The sequence below is a fragment of the Mesitornis unicolor genome, unplaced genomic scaffold (genome assembly GCF_000695765.1).
Source record: "Mesitornis unicolor isolate BGI_N332 unplaced genomic scaffold, ASM69576v1 scaffold14733, whole genome shotgun sequence".
NCBI lineage: Eukaryota > Metazoa > Chordata > Aves > Mesitornithiformes > Mesitornithidae > Mesitornis > Mesitornis unicolor.
This window is the reverse complement of record NW_010174069.1, coordinates 1,626-18,683: the sequence shown is the minus strand read 5'-3', so window position 1 is coordinate 18,683 and position 17,058 is coordinate 1,626. Positions and strand designations below refer to the sequence as shown.

The 17,058-nt window shown below is 44.4% G+C and overlaps 1 protein-coding gene across 4 annotated transcripts in view; it reads right to left on the bottom strand.

Moving 5' to 3' along the window:
* DPP8 (dipeptidyl-peptidase 8) overlaps positions 1-16,818 on the bottom strand; it is a 19,316-nt gene extending 2,498 nt beyond the window's left edge. Inside the window, exons 1-16 of one of the 4 annotated variants that reach the window (XM_010180928.1) lie at positions 16,555-16,818; positions 14,855-14,967; positions 13,736-13,909; positions 12,638-12,806; positions 11,274-11,390; positions 10,792-10,920; positions 9,262-9,323; positions 8,147-8,247; positions 6,857-7,034; positions 5,808-5,967; positions 4,272-4,351; positions 3,022-3,174; positions 2,243-2,378; positions 1,542-1,687; positions 1,305-1,451; positions 646-798 (exon numbers count right to left, since the gene is read on the bottom strand). In XM_010180928.1, coding sequence (XP_010179230.1) covers positions 646-798; positions 1,305-1,451; positions 1,542-1,687; positions 2,243-2,378; positions 3,022-3,174; positions 4,272-4,351; positions 5,808-5,967; positions 6,857-7,034; positions 8,147-8,247; positions 9,262-9,323; positions 10,792-10,920; positions 11,274-11,390; positions 12,638-12,806; positions 13,736-13,909; positions 14,855-14,967; positions 16,555-16,813 — 2,277 coding nt within the window. In that variant the 5' untranslated portion in view covers positions 16,814-16,818. The remainder of the gene's footprint in view (positions 1-645; positions 799-1,304; positions 1,452-1,541; positions 1,688-2,242; positions 2,379-3,021; positions 3,175-4,271; positions 4,352-5,807; positions 5,968-6,856; positions 7,035-8,146; positions 8,248-9,261; positions 9,324-10,791; positions 10,921-11,273; positions 11,391-12,637; positions 12,807-13,735; positions 13,910-14,854; positions 14,968-16,554) is intronic. The other 3 variants (XM_010180929.1, XM_010180930.1, XM_010180931.1) reach the window with 3 other exon arrangements.
* Between the last annotated feature and the right edge of the window lie 240 nt (positions 16,819-17,058).

Below are 17,058 nucleotides of genomic sequence, written 5' to 3'. Positions count from 1 at the left end.
CAGCAGGATCATTTCCCTTCGTTCACAGCACAAAGAACTCAGCTGACACAAAGCGGGCAACAGCTGACACTGTATAAAGGCACCTTCAGCATAGGTGACCTGACATTGGTACAGCTATCCCAGAACAGTTCATTTACTCAAGCTCAAGAGTCCAACAGTTCAAAGCTCTCTTATACAGTTGCAGAGAGGGAACACAGAACATCTCATCCCCATGCTTCACACAGAAATACAAGTGGAGAAAACTGAGGAGACAACCCAAGGTCACACAATAACTTACAATTGCTCTTGCAATACCCATTGATGGCTGGTTTTAAAAGGTACTGTGGCTTGTTAATAAGCACTAGCTTTAAAGAGTGAATAGATTTTCAGATCTGTTGTGTGTTAAGTATGAAAAACCAAACAATCAAAACAAAGCCTGGAAGCCTAATTAAAAACACTGTGGAAGAAATGTTTGCTAGAAAAGCAACTTCTCTCTGAAATCACCCAAATAGAAGAGTCTTGAAGAAAACAGCCAGAACACTGTGTCCTCACTTGTCTAGAGCAAGCTCAAACGTCTTTGTGCTGTGAACACCCGTGGGAGGTTACACGATGCAGGGAAAAATTCTGTCTGCACCACCAGAATAAGTACTCAATGTATGAACATACCCTGAAGATATCTGACCTCTGCATTAAAGCCATAAGAGAGAGGTAGCCTCCATAGGACCAGCCATGAATGCCAACACGATCCAAATCAATGAAGTCATATTGCGATGCTAGGTACTGCAGCCCTTCCACTTGGTCATCGATTTCTATTTGTCCCTGGGATGGGAGAAAAAAAAATAGAGTTTAAAGAAAAGAAGTTTTGCTATGCCATTCTCAACACACAGAGAGCTGCGCTCCAAAGCCAGCAGAGCCTGGCCCAGGCCCTCCCTGCCTGTACACACGGCCAAACACACTCACCCTTTTCAGCCTGACACAGGAAACTGCCCTAAATAGCACCCCCGGCTGTGAATGAAACTACCCTGCTTCACGTGAGCAGCAAAGCATAACTGGTGGGAGTCAGAAATGAACCACTTTTTACGTATGCCAACGTGGAGTTGGTTCGCAATCTCAAACCTTGACATTTTATCTTTCTCACATAGAGAGTCTTTCCTCCCTCGAATCCACACAGCTCAACCACATGCAGTTCACCTCCCCAAATCCAGGCAGTGTCACACAGGCAATGCTGGGCATCTGTGCCAAATCAGTGCTTCAGCTCAGGTAACACTGGGACTCAAACCTATCTCTGGCTGGAAATGAAGAGCCAGACTCAGAGCTCCACTTACCATTTTGTATTTAAAGGCTCCTTCAAACTTCAGCCCTCGGTGGCAGGATCCCCTGTTGTCAATGACAACAACCACGTAGCCTAAAGAGGCCAAAGTGTTCAAACGGAAATATTTGATTCCTTTAAACCGATTGTTCACTAGCTGTACCTGGAAGAGAAGAGCAATGACACAACCACATGTGTAATGGCATCCAGAAGTCACCTCTGATTCCACTGCTCACCAGCATGCTGCACTCACCTGAGGTCCTCCATAGATGAAGAGCACAGTGGGGTACTTCTTTCCAGGCTGCAGATTGTGAGGTTTGTACATCATCCCATAGAGCGTAAACCCCGTGGAGCTCTCGAAGGAAAACACTTCTGGGGGAATGTAATCAGGAAGAGGGCCTGCCATGGGAGGGAACAGAGAGGCTGGTTTAACAGGGAACGGGTGAATAACGCAGCTCTGCTCCATCACCAATCTTGCTGCTATCCCAGTGGAGCTCTCCCACGCTTTCCAGTGACGTGGCTGGGACCACGCAAAGGCTGGGAATGCCCCCAGCCCTAGGGAGCTTTCTCAGTCCTATCATGATCCCATCCCTGCTCTCCTCTGAGCAGTAGTAACTCTTCTCCCCTGACACAGACATTACAGGGGTCCCATCCCTTCCTAACCCCACTTAGGACTCACTACATTAATACATGGAAAACACAGGCTATGGCAGACATCCTGGGGAAGAAGAGATGAAAGGGAACAGAAACAAAACGGAATGTGGCCAGTTTACACCCAGTTGTTGCTGAGCTGCAAATGTCATTCCTGTACTTCAAAGAACTCCTCACACAGGTATGAGTTTCAGAGACACGTCTAGTCACCCACAACAGCAAGTCTCAAGCAAGCATATTCTGGGATATCTTTCATTCTGTGATCCTGGTTGTCCTTTTCCAGTTCCTCATCCACACCATTACCTGCCGAGTCTAAAATGGTAGCCCAGAATTCCTTTGTCCTGTGAGCTGCATCATCTTCAGGTCCTGTCAGCCGGTAAAGTGACACACAGTGCGGGTTCTTCTGATTACTGTACTTGCTGATGAACATGTCACAATCCTAGGGAGAAAAGGAACATTATCTTGAACTGCTCAGTGCAGAGCCACAAGCAAAAGTGATCATTTCTTTCTGCATTTACATCTTTCAGAAGATGCTTACAGACCAAATTAAACCAGGAAGTCTGAGCTCTGTTGATAACAGCAGATAGACTCTGAGAAGCTACAGTCCTTAGCAAGACTCAGATATTCACACTCTGAAGACAAAAATACACCTGCCAAACCAACAGTGGCATGAGGACCTTGTCACACATCCTTGTCTGGGTAAAGCATTCCCAGCTGAACTGGTTACTGCCCCAGATGCCTGGACCCCTACCCAACGTTGCCACAGGCTCACCTCCTCCGGCAAGTACTCTGTAGCCCACTTCAGGATAAAAGAGCCAGGCTCAAACAGTTTCAAACAATTCCTCCCGGCTCCTTTTGCCTGAAGTAAGCTGAACAGCAACTAAACTGGGGGGTCAAATCTGGTTTCCAGGGTGGGTTTAAGCACTCACTGTACAACACACAGGAGTAAACACACACCAGAGTGTAAAATCTACTTTTGTTATATTCAAATACAGCCTTGTCTGCTGATCGATGAAGAACAAGACTGCTGATAAGCCATAGCACACCCAGCCAGCCCTGTCCACACAGGGCCTCACAGGTACCTGGCTGACACAGCAGGCGTGAGAGTAACCGCGTTCTGTCAGCCGCTTCACTTCTCCAGGATTCTCGTAGTTAACAACATACAAGTGATGCTCTAAAGGCGAGTCTTTTGTGCCTTGAAAGTACACCAGTTTTTTGGCTTCATCAACATAGATCTGTCAAAAGCAAAACAAACAACACATCCCTCAATGTTGTTTCTTGCCAAAACAATACCCACTTCTTCCGCCTGCAAGTCTACCCCCTGCCATGTTTCCATAAAGCTGAGTTGTAGCCCAAAAATCTGCAAGAAATAGGACAAATGACTGGTCTTACTGTCCACACACTGTCAGTTGTGATTTGCACTTCACACCTCGTTGCTCAGCTCTCTCATGCATGTCCTTTGCTCTTCCCAGTCTTCTACTGTTTGCTATGCTAAATAACTCTGTCCCCCATTCTTTGTCACCTCCCCACTCTCCAGGCCCTTTCCCAAACTGCATATGACATAAACCATCCCAGAGGGAAATTGAGGCAGCAGCTGACTGTAAACCACTGCCATGCTAAATATTCCTCAGTTGTCTCTTCCTTTTGAGCAGATAGCAGAACAAATTCAAATGCAGGTCAACTTGCACACCTCATTCCCTAAACCTATTTCTAATTAGCTTTACAAAGTCCAAACCAAACAGTTATCCTCAAACAGCTGTTTGATTAAAATGACTAAAGAATTAATCCAGCTCAGGGCTAGAAGAGCAGCACTTTGGGCAGCATTTCCTCCCTCCCTGTGCAAGCTCAGAAGCTACATGGGACACAAACACTGTGTACCCTGGCTAAAAACAAACCCTCCAATGAGTAACTCTCAATTCTAGGACAGCAGTTGGACACCATCACATCTTGCTGCTCATGGACCATGTGGAATTCCCTCACTGCTGCCCCACAGTATTTTTGCACCCTTTTCCTCCTCTTTAAGCCTTGAATTTAGTGGGGAAAACTCCTTATTAACAAGGATTCACATAGGAACATACAGGAAAAGAAAGCCAACTAATATTGCCTGTGTTGCTTTCCCACACTGCCAAAATCACACCCTGTGGTCCAGAGTAGTGTATCAGAGGTAGAGAAGGATGAAAGCACACCAAAATAACCCCCATGATCCATCCACTCCTCTCAGGGGGCAGAGCCTCACTGATGCAACACATACAGATATGTGAGGCCCCAGAGGCCATCGCCCTGCAGCGTGTGTTGCTTGCAGGATTTCCATGCAGCAAGAACACAGACTTACATTGGATCCATGCCTGCCAAGCACTTCCCATTCTCCACTGGTAATCGCTATCTCCTCTTTGATGGGGCACTTGAAGTCACCTACAAATAACATAAAACCAGAGATTTTACACTTTTACATTTTACAAAACACATGGTCACAATAATACTTCTTCCTTCCAAGCTTTTTCACTTGACTAAACCCAAGAACAACCTGCTTTTGCAGCAGACCACACCTCTGCCAGCTCCCCCGGGAAATGTTAGGGCTGGTACTAATGACATTCTGTGAAATAGATGTTAAAGGAGTCACTGGATTCAACCTGAGGCCTGGACAGCCTGCTTGCCTTTTTTTTTTTAAATAAAACCCCCAAACTATGTTGTCACTTGCACAGAAATGGAGGTTTTATACTGAAAAATGGGCATGCAAAGGGAATCTCAAGTGTTAAAAACAGAATTTTGCAACAGAGTGGGGAACTACTCTGCTTTTATAAGATGGCTTAATTTCCCTTAGAATTAGGGAAATCTAGCAAGAAAAAGCAGTTGGATGCATTCAGAGAAATCTTATCAATCCAGGATATAATGCTTTCTGGAAAAAAAAAAAACCAGTTACATGAAACTAGGACCTCTAGTAAAATGAGGTGTATTTTTTTGTGCATCCAGGCCTCGGTGCCTTCAACATACACCAAGTAAATTAAGTATCACAGCATGAAACTGTAAATTAAAGAACACATGCTGTGGGAAAAAACCTCTGGGAGCTTTGCACAGAGCTGTAGCACACATTTGAGCAAGACCAAACTTTGACTGCAGCTCGGAAGCACACGGTCCTTGAATTTTTTTGCTTGAAATAACTCTTCCTGCATTTCCATTTGCAATAGCTACCAGTAATTTTCTCCTAACAACATCTCTGTCTGTACAGCAACACCATGATTGTTTCCAAGAGCAGAGAGGAATTCTCTGAATAGTTGTCACACCATAGGTTTTGCTGCCAAGCAGAAGTGTTCCTTTTAAGAGGCTTAGTGTGGGCCCACTCCGACAGGAAGGTCCTCTATGGACCTTTTTAAAACCATGCTATGTGTTGGCCTCTCTGCCACCAACCTGCTTGTAAAGGCTGGCAAGGACTATGTTGGTTTTACTTGCAAAATCAAGTCCTGAACCAATGTGCATCTATCAGATACATTGGACCCTGCACATCAGAGGTAGCCATGCTATTGGTATAATGATTAACTTCTAGCAAAGTCAGCACAAAAGCAGTTCCAACATTGACAAGGAAAAGCCAACTGTGCGTCACACAGTGTCTCAGGGAGCTTGTTTCCCATCTGATTTTTTGGAAACATTTCCCTCTAGTTTTTGAGGAAGAATCAGGGTTAAAACTAAAGCATAGTGAGTACAGAATAACCCCTGTACCATGTCAAGAGGAATGACTGTACAGTGAAGCACTTTCCCGGACAATAGCAGGAGTTCCCAATAAGACAATGATTCCTGCTAAAGGGAAAGACATTTATTTCCTCACTAGTCACCAGCAAATACCCAATTAAAGCAAGAGAGTAATTTCACGTACTTGGAGCAGGGAGGCCTCCACATGACCTTTTATACTTGCTCTCCTTCAAAACTGAAACAACTTTGTACAGGTGCCGGAATCCTGTTTTACACTCAGAGGCGAAAATGAACTCGATCTCATCTTCATGGGTTTGAGGGAAAACATAGAAGATATCATGGATCTGTGGAGACAGAGCAGTGGATCACTGTTATCAGCAGGACTTTGGCACTAGGGTCACACATCAGAAGTTCCTCTTACTGCTCAACGCAGACAACACAGTTCACGCTAGCAGGGTGCAGCAGTGTCCCTTACTGGGAGAACCAGTTCTGCTCATAAGTCAGTGGGTGTCTGCAGACAGTGGCCACATACACTGCACAGCTCCAGGCTTTTTGCGAGTCTAACTCTAAATTCTGGCCACTGAATTAACTTTTGCTGCACGTGCATTTCTGGCTTAGAGGTGGGTCCAGCTCTGCAGACAGCATATGAAAGCCACCCAGGGAAGGCAGAGTTCAGTGGCCTCCGCTGTCCAGTGCTGTCTAAATGCCTGGAAATGAAGGGTTATTTAAAGATGAGCTAACATAATCTTCCCACTCCTGATATGTCAACTCTTGCTTCAAGGGACAGTCTTCTGAGGGACTCAGGAGCATTTACCTGTATCACAGTATCAGCTGCCAGTCAGAAAACACTTTAGCCAGTAAAAATAGTGGAGAAAGAAAGGACAACTCACTGTACCATCCTGAAACCACACACACTATTACTAAGGAGAAAACATGGTATCATGGAGAGCACCTGCTGTATAGGGACCATTCACTGGAAGGCTTCGTGCAAATGCTCTCTCCCAGCTCTGCCTGACCACTGGGCAGCCTTAAGCAAAGCAGCTCTGCTTTCACATCCCAAATCTCTCTGTTCTCTACATACTGTTTTTTACAGCAGGAAGCACAGAATATGCCCAGGACTTGCACACAGGGAACTTTCTCCTAGGCAGCGCAGCAACAGCAAAGTTGCTCAAGTGCTACAAATAGGGTCTCGAACAACAAACTGTCAGAGAAGGCTGAAATTCAAATTCTTACATTTATCCAGATGTCTGTTGTTTCCTCATAAATAATGAAAGGTGTAACAGAATCTGGTACAGCATCGATAAGTTTCTGCCTTTCCATTGCATCATCTTCTGTGGGGATGAATAATGCAGGAGGGATCAAGACGATCTGAAGTCGAGTTTGGGAGCGATCCAGTAAGATGGACCAGATGCTGTTGAGGAGACAGATATTAGAGAAAATAACATGCAAACATGAGTATTAGCGGGTCTGAACATTTCCACAGTCACTCATTAGCACAAGGCATTTTGAGGGAGTCAAGGATGTTCAATTTCAGGTTAAGCACAAAGCCACATGTAAAATTTCACCCACACAGACAAATCTCTTCCACAACACTTCATTTCAATATTGCATAAGCACTGCTGGTTCAAAAGTTTAATTAATTCTATTCTCCCAGATTTGAATTGTGCTTTAGGGGAGAAAGAGAAGAGAAAAATCAGAGGGAATAATGAAGCAGAAAAAAATTCAATTGAAATTTCAGGCTACTTGTGAAAATACTCATGTTTTAAATCTCTATCTGGCAGAGAATAACACTGGCACCTAAATGGACTGGCAGCAGACCCTGCCACACTCCTGATGGCTTTACATGTAGCTCTAACAATTATTCCACAAAAAGCAAGATAATGGAGCAAATGTGTCCCTGCATTTCTATCACATTTGGGGGAAGAAAAAAGAAAAAAAGAAAAAGGTGAAAGTCACCTTTAAATTCAAGAACTGGAGAAGCGCAATTCTGAAGCTTCTGGTGAGTTAGAAACACTGTACTACATCATCTACAGGGTTAAAAATGACATGCAAATGTAAGTAGCACTTACAGCAGGTTTTCTGATCAGTAAGTCTGGTCAGCAAGGATGGTCCAGTGGTTAGGGCGCTAGCCTAGGGCCTGGGGGACCTGGGCTCATTTCTCTCCTCAGCCACAGACTTCCTGTGTGACCATGGCAAGTCACTTAGCCTCTCTGGGCTGCAGTTCCCCATCTGTAAAATGGGGACAATAGCACTGCACTCTCTCTCGCAGGGATGCCGAGAGGACACATACATCAAAGGCTGTGAGTGCCCAATACCAAAGCAGTAGGGCCAGGCAGTACCAGAGAAAGAGACAAGGAGAACTCTGATTTGGTTTTGGAAAAATTGTCCCCTTTGCACAAACAAGTTTGTAGCAATGTAAACATGAAAGCAGGCTTAAGCTTGAAGAAGACAGAGACCGCTACATTCTGCTTCTAACTGCATTGCCCCAAACCCTGTAAGCAGAGACAGGATTAACATACGCACTATTTTCCTTCTGGCGTCCACCCAGCTCTAGCAATGTACTCTACTCCTTCAAAGAGGATCTCGAACGGCTGAACTAGCTCTTTATCCACAACATCTGCAATCTGTTGACAAAGCAGCAATTCAGTGACACTGAGATGAACCCCCACAACCAGTTTTCATGCACGATGAGAGTCTGGACACAGAAGACTTCTTCCGTGCAACTCATGCAATTTAGATTGTTCAGCCTTTGCAACGCAGGGGATTCAACCCCATCTGTAGCCAGACACCAGAATAGCACAAGAGCTGCACGCTATCAGCACAGCCAGGGCTGTGACTTGAGAAATTTGGATGCCACTCACAAATCCATTGCTTGGCTCAGACAAGTCACCCGAACGCCCAGTTTCCCCACATAAAGAGGAAGTGATTTGTACTGAGCTATTTTGTAAGGTGCTTTCATTGGTAGATGTTGAACATCCTGCATGACATCCAGTTATCTACGTGGTTCTAACTCACGATATGCAATTCTGCAGTCTGTCCCTGCTGGGACTGGGGACAAGTCACAGTGGTACCCAAAGGGTTGTGACAGCTTCCTTTGCCTTTGCTGGCTGATGTCAGCATTGCTATGTCAGCTGAAGTAGCTCAGGAGTAGAGACGATCCCAAAAAAACTATGGCTTTAAGATTAATTTCTTAACTCTCTAAAGATCTTGGACTGAGCTATGGAAATTTCTGCATGTTAAAAAATCCCATGGCGAAAGCAAAGTTTGCCTCTTTCCATACAGTTCATGCTTTTGTAGGTGATATATTCTCTTTGTAATAAATTTTTCTCAGTATCTACAGCCAATCAAGAGATCTGTCACCTAAGAAGGTCTAACCATCCACAGCTAAAATATTCTGCTCTGCAGCTGAGTTCATAAACCAGTGGTGGGGAAGGAAAGCACAGCCTTGAGAAATACTGCTGCACACACAGACACTGTATCTGCATAGGAATAAGCCGAATGCACTGCCTCCAGAGAAGCCACTAAGCTATCAAACCCCAGAAAGTTTATTTGTACTGAACTGGAGAATGAATTTGACCAAAAAAAAGGAATCACAAAAATGATATTTATTCGGAAAACAAGCAGAACATAGAACTTACTCTGCCTTCTGCATTGATTGTCACTTCAGATATCTTGAAAGTGACCTTTGGATTCGCTGTACCTATAAAAACAGATGTTAGCAGTCAGACACCAATTGTTTGCTTCCAAGAGGGCAGACTTGAACTGTGGATTATTGTGGTGTTATTCACACAGAACTGGAAAAGGCAAATAGTAAAATGCTCTTCGATCAAATAGCCTACTCGCATGTGTGAGAGACAGCACAGAACCAGCCAGGGAAAAGAGACTGCACGTGTGAGGCAGACTCAGCGGATGTAACCCTGCAAACAGATCTGATCAAGAGCAGGGCTGTTGTCACAGGCAGTCTTCTCTCCCACAGCTTAAGGATGCACGTACTGGTTGGAAGTAAACGCTCAGGAGTGAGCAGGATATCAAAGCAGCCTTTAGTCTACTGTTTGTTTGGCTGTTTTTCTTGGTTGTGCATAAAAAAGTGATCCAGCACTAAAAAGCATTTGTGAAAATTAGAGCAACTCACTTAAAAACCTATTGCCATGACTAGTGAGGTTAAGATAATTTAGATACATATTTGTGTTGAACAGAGGAGTCATTCCTCACTTCCCAGGCTAACACTGAGTATTTTTTGCCCCTAGAAACAAGTAGTAAATCAGGATCATAAGCAGAAACTTTTGCCTGTGGATCAGGGAATCTGCAAGACCTGAAATGAATTCTGCAACTTGGGAAGGTCAGCCAAACAGAAGGTATTTCTCCAAAAAATGAAGATTTCACAAGTAAGGAAAGAGAGTGAAACACTTAGTTAATTGTGAGCAACATGCTCTGCTGAAACAGCAGGGAAATCTCAGACCAACAAGGGTCGGACTGTGCAAACTCACCCCGTACACCTGACACAGTGAGTTAGCCCTTAGCAGGTCTGCTTAAGTCCCATTTCCCTGCTTCCAATGGCACTTCACTTAACACACTTCAAGCTTTCCCTCACCCTTTTACTGTTGAAGCCTTCAGGCCATTTACTGTTTGAAAATATGACAGCAAGTTTTTTTTTTCCCTGGTAGGCTGTAAACACGCTGAGTTTGTTGTTCAAAGTCCAAGAGCCATCATGAAGACCAGAGTCCTTCAGAACTTGAACTACCAGGGCATTGCCAGCAGCTAAACAGAAACCCCCCCAAAAAAAGCAAAAGGCCATCAATCTGCAGCTATTCCCTCAGGGCTGTAATGAGGATCAGTTCCTCAACAACTCAGATCTGCCAGGTTCTGAGACAGCAGCTCCAAAATAGTGACAATCAGATAGGGTTTCTGTCAACTCCTGAGAGACTCAGGCTCAGAGCTCTTAGTAACCACATGGCTGGAACATCAGTACAGCCAGCAGTGAGTAATCTAACCTCCTCAGCAGCTGTTTCCCCAAACACATTTCCACTACATAGACACCAATTCAAAGACTACACAACATCTCTCCTGTAACAACCCTCTGCTCTAGGCTAGGAGAATCACTGCTGTCAGGCACATGGAATAAAATGTGTGTCCCCCAGAAACAGACATGTAAGGTACCAGGGTCTCACCAGTTTTGGGGTACCGGAAGGAATCCGTTCTTCTTGTCTCCAGCATAGGTGATGTGACATGAATAATTTCCACCTCTGACTCGTCATTTTCTTCATAAAGAATTCGAAGAACTTTACCTCCATTCAGTGCTGTAAATGAATTATTCTGGTCAGAATAGCTGTCATTAGCAGTCATTGTAGGCATCAATATTCTCCCAGGAGCACAAGGAGGTTGGAGGGATGAAGAAAAATCCAACAAAATCTGTGATTCATGTTTCATTAAGCAAAGCACTCAGTCTTACAACTCCTATCACTTTTGTGAGATGGAAAGTCTCTTCCCCCAGTAACATGTGCTCACAAGGCCACTGTAACTTGCCCACTGCTGCAGTTAGCTCAAAGGGAGCTAGGAGTGTAAGGTTCTTATATTGCACACAGAGAAGTAGAAGACAACATAGCTCTGCATGGGACAGCACAGCACAGGAGACAGACACATTGTCAGACACACTCACATGGCTGTGCCTTTGGGCTCCACCAGTAGCCAGTGTATCTGTCAAACTCTTCCTGCAGCACAAAAGTAGCCACGCCAGCAGATTTTGGATCCTCCTCAACATTGGCCAGTTCTAAAAAAAAAGACACAAAATAATTAGTTTGTGATGTACTGCAGAATCAAACGAGTTCTGCATTATCCTAAACACGGCCCAAGTTCACCTCCTGGGAACAATTACACAATAATAAATCTGACTTCTCAGCAGATTTGTTTTCTGCTGCCACCCTGCTCTGTTGATTTATTTAGGGAGGATCTAATCCTCTCTGACATGGCAGCTTCTTTCAGGAAAGAAAAGCCATCCTCCTTTCTTACTCCTACCCAATTAATTGCTCAATTTTCTATGTACTAGTCAAAGAAAGAAAACATTCCTCCTACCTGAGTTCAGTGAAATGGAACAAATTTTAAGAAAATCACAGTAAATAAAAACAAACAAACAGAACAAACCTTCCTGAACAACTGAAACTGAAAATATCAACACTCATAAAAAGGAAAGCATCAGCATTTCATTCACTGTACAGACCAAAAGTAACAGACTTACATAACATCTCAATGTGATGACATATCCATAGGGCTTCAATATTTTTCCTGTTACCCTGGAGGTAACTTAGCAGCGCTCCATAAATAATTATCATCTGAGAAGGAGTCATTGCTACCGTTTATTTTTAAGGTAGTTACATAATATTTTAATATTTAACATTTAAATAAGCTAAAGCATTATTATGAAGTGTCAGAAATGTTAATTTAACTAAAATTTCAATGATACAGTTTAAATACAATGTATGATTTAAATACAAAATGCAATTGATTTTTTAAAAGTGTTTTATCCACAATTTCCCATTTTTCTTCCTCCAGGATACAAGCCTAAAACAGAGGTGGAGAGGGCAAGAAGCGAGGACCTGAGTTACTGAGTATGAGGGGCCAACAGAAGCCACAGTGCTACTCAGTAACTGCCTATACTGTTTCTAAAAGGCCCTGCAGCCTGATTTCACTGACAGAAACTTTCCTCCAGCACTATTCCACCCACAGCTCCTCCACACAAAAAAGGCTGTTCCAGTAAAAAGGAATGTGTTGCGTTTCAGGAGAAGAGCCCTTCTGTACGTATTCAACAAATAACTCGCTTTGCCAGATTCCACAGTGCAGGGAAAGGAATCATCCCACAATATTTGCACTGGAAGAAACACGTAGAATGTGTCAAACAAGGTGGAATAAACAGTGTCCATTCCCCTAGATTTCAGAAGAGCCCCTCGTGCCATTGCTTAATTCAGTCTAGCAAGAACAAGTGCAGAGGAGGTGCAGAAATTTTAATTCAGGATGCGTTACCATTGTGCACAAATGTTAGCCTCCTTTCTTCTCTGGTTTCTATATTTGATATCCAGATGTCATTGCTATGGATAAATGCAATCCAATTTGGATCAGCTGGACAAAGCTTGGGATCCATCCGGATATTTGGACAACTGGTCTCTACCAGAATGGGTCTTAAAGGCTGTTGCTGTTTGAAAAAAAAAAAGGAAAAAAGGCACAGTAAGCAATGATAACACATGGACACTTAGAGAAACTAACCTGGATTATCAGAAGGTCTCTAAGACCACAGCAGTGTGGACACTGACTTCCAATACATAGGTTTACAACAGAGGAATATATCTATTTTAAACACAGAAAAATACCATGCAGATATTTTATAGGGTGAGTTTTGCTTCTGCCATGGTTGCACACATCTCACCAGAGCCTCTTTCATTAGTGCTGAGAATTAGCCACAAATCAAAGGCAGCTTGCCTAGAGAAGCCTGGCACACTCTTAAATTAAAACAGCACCCTTAAAAGGGGCTGGCAGAACATACAATCTTGTCCTCCAAAAGCAACTCAGGGTACAGTAAATTCTCCCTGACAACAGGGTTAGACAGACATTAGGCCTTTGTTGTAATAAGAAGAAATTATTTCAGCTTTGAAGTCCAGCTTCAGCACCAGCAGAGTAAAGGCTGCTTGTTCTGCAAGTTATACAGCCAAATCTTGTAACACATACAGCACCTACTGCTGAACAGGGACCTCCAAACCACAGCTTGGGAACAAAAGCAGCCTCTGATGTGACTTCTGACTACATGAAAGAGCACGGAACATCACAGCCTTTGTGTTGCTTTTTATTGGCGCTGCTACTTATGAAAAAATCAACAGAATCTGGTGTCCTGCCTTGCTGCCATGGTTTCTACCATTTCTTGTAATACTCCAACTGAGTTTCTACAACCATGGAAATGCATCCCTATGGAGGGCTTCTCCGTATTTCAAGGATTATCAAGGCTACTTGCCATGCTAATGCAGCAATAACTGATGATAACGCTCTTTTGCTTTCACTTCAGCCAAAGAAGCTTCTAGTAAGAGCAAAGAAGTACTGCAGTGAGACAGGAGGGGAGACAAGTAAACTCACAGTAAATCCATGAGGGCCTCCATCCTTGACGTGATAAATTCCACTCCCAGCCTGAAACAGAAAGGTGCCGCTTTCTCGGTGGTAATCGTAAGAGGCAATCCCAATCGTGCCAATTCGCTTCCTCTCCCGTAGCAGCTCCTCTTCACGAGAGTACATCCCATAGTCCAGAATGGCCTGAACACAGGCAGAGAAGCACAATCAACACATCTGCTCTGCAGGTCTTACTACACTGACAGAGCATCTCTGCATGCCAAGCTTCCAGGAGCAGATGGCTGTGCAGACACCCTCCTCCTCCAGAATCCTTCTGGCAGCCAGGAGCCAGCTCCTGCTTCTGCCTCTGCCACCAGCACTTGTAGGTGCAGGCCACGATCATATCCTACACAACTGTAAACCTGACAGCCACTTCTCCCATAGCAAGGCCAACATTATTTCCAATATTCACTTGTATAAGAAAGATCAGACTGAAGGTCTGTTATTTCTAGAACAAGCAGGAGTCTTTACTAACTTTTGCAAAGATACGCAGTGACTGGTCTGGTGGGAGGAAAGCACAGCACGAATTTTATGTCTGGCTGAAAGCCTCAGGAAATAACACAGGGAAGAAACACACCTAATTCCACATGGCTTTGTCTCACCTCCTCCAAGCTGTCATGGCACATGAGGTGGGACTGGTGCGGGGCTGCTGTGCACAGAGGTGAAAAGGGGACACGTGTCCCAGTGAGTGGGAATGGGATCCTCTGCTCCAGCATGAGTCACAGAGCCACTGACTGATCCTCAGGGGGACTCATCGCTTCCCGCTGCGAGACAGCGACTACTGGAGACTACAGGCTCTGTCAGCAATCCCCAGGATCTCACAGCAGAGAGTTTGATGCAAATTAACACTGGCAAAGGAGGAAACATCCAGCACACACACTTCTTATGATGCACAAAGGCTGTAACTCCAAACGCTGATGAGAAAGCTGTGCTTGTTTTTGAGATGGCTGCAGAGTTAGCCAAGTACAAGGAGAATCTTAAAATGTTCAAGACCATGAACTCCAAACCTTAATGACAACTTATAAGTGGAAGCCCAAAGTCTGTGTACTTGCTATGCTGCCAAGAAGCAAGAAAGAAATCAGGACCTACCGGAAAAAGATCCAAGAGAGGCTTCCAGGAAAGCAACAGGACTGCAGCTTTGTTTATGGTTTTGGGAATTTCAGAGTAGAAAAGCGTGTTCTCCCTGTTCTCCCCAGACATTGCTATTGTGACAGCGAGAAGGAAAAAAAAAAAGTGTATTAGCTTTCTGTTAATAATCCAAACACTCTCAAAGGATACCAAGGAACAGTTTCACAAGCCCTTCCTTCCAGAGAAAGCACTGATGGTCTCTACACGGCAGCTGCACCCTGGGAATTCCCTGCTTCACAGAAATGCAAGCCATGGAGAAGGCAGAGAACAAGGAACTTACACCATGCAGCCTGAAGCATATCTGTGTCTTCTTGAAGGCTGGTGTCCTTTTATATTATAAGCTTTTAAAATCAAGGAGGGCCTTTCTGCTAATCCCCCTGGCTGGAGGACCGCATGATGCAGCTTGTGTTTCAAAGCTAATGCATCTTTAGGAAGGTCTGAATGTCCCTTTCCTGCTCCTCTCCCTCAGTGCTATTCAGATTTTTGAAAGCTCCTGCCAAGGCACATGGGGATCAGCCCAGAGGGAGCCAAATGTGCCCCAGTGAAGGCCAAGCCTGACCTATAGCTCAGGAAGGGGCACATAGGAAACCAGAGCTCATTTCAGCTGGTGTCAGCCTTAACCCACCATTGAACTCAGCAATATTCAAGGGTTATGACATGCATTCTCTGAAAAGGGGAGAAGGAGACAGATCAGTAGCTTTCTGATTATGCCACTGCACAGAACATGCAAAGACTCTGTGAAATCACAAATGGGAGCTTAAGTAACCAGCCTGAGCAGCAAGCAATGGGGCTGGAACATGGTTCTGGCTCCTAGGCCTTTGCTCTGGCCACTGCTTTCCGCCTAACCCAGTTTTTTATGGACTTATGTTCAGCTCGTGCAGCTTTTGACAGAAGTATTCCTCTGCCACAAGGCCTGCTCCAAAAAGCCACCCAGAAGGTAGCTCACAGTATCATTTACAGCGCCAAATCACCTCAAGTAGAGCTGCAATTTAGAAATGCAGATATATCAAGCGCACATTAATTGGTGAAACAATGCAAAAGTGAGGCACCAAGGTCAAGAACAATAAATTACATTAAGTTCCTCTTTATCATGACCAAAATATTGAGAAAAACATTTACTCTTTAAGCTGTCCCTGCCCTACACCGCTGTTTATTCCCTCCAGAATCTCTGGAAAATCCACTCCATTAGTAGCTGAGGCACAAAGAATGTTCAAAATTACATTTATAATCTCTGTTTTGGAAGAAATCTTTGAAGGAGAGAAAGGTTCTACTCAGTAGCTGTAATTAAGAGAAAGGAGATTAAACTGACACAGCTCTTGGACAAGGGATATCATACTTGGAGCAAGAAAAAACAGCCTGAACAGACTTAACTTGTCCTCTGGCCTAGGGAACATGCCCCAAAGCACATTTCACAGCTCTTTTCCAGCTCTAACAGGCCTAGTAGATCACATCCAACCACACCATTTCTGTTGGAGATTGCATCACAAGTTTTAATGAGACATTACAATCATGATCATGACATCTGACCAGGCAATCTGGCCTGAAATCCGTAATGATTTAACTGCCAGAAACACCAAGAACAGTCTCTCAAGAACTGTCAAACCCGAGCAGGCTCTGCAGGGACTGTTTAGTCACGACGCAGGCTGTCGCAGCAAGCTCACCCAGATAGTAGATCCTATCGGAATGAGGTCCTTCAGGATCATTTTTCTTCACAAACGTGAAGTCGTGAGGGGCTTTTGCCATCATGTACCCATGATACTTCCGCGTATCCGTGAGCAGTTTCCGAAGCTGGCTCCAGGAATGTCTCTCTACATAGAAAGGTTCCAGTTTTGGCTGCTCCTCTCTCTGGACCTGCTCCTCACGGCCCGCAGTTTCAAAGATTTCGAGGCCCGGCTGTTCAGTTTCCATGGCTGCTGCCATGTTGCATGTTTCTGGAAGAACAGAATAGCAGAGGTTCAGCACTGCCTTCCAGCAGCCCAGCAAACACTCACTTCAGACTCCCAAAGCACACCACAGCAAAGGTGCTGTAAGAAAACCACCACTTCGTGTGGTGAAAAAAACCAAGCAGAATGAAAAGGACTAGGAAAGAGTTTTCTGCTCTAGAAAACAGGGCTGCCATTACTCAGCCTTTCAGAATGGGACGAAGGGCTTCATAGAGCCACACA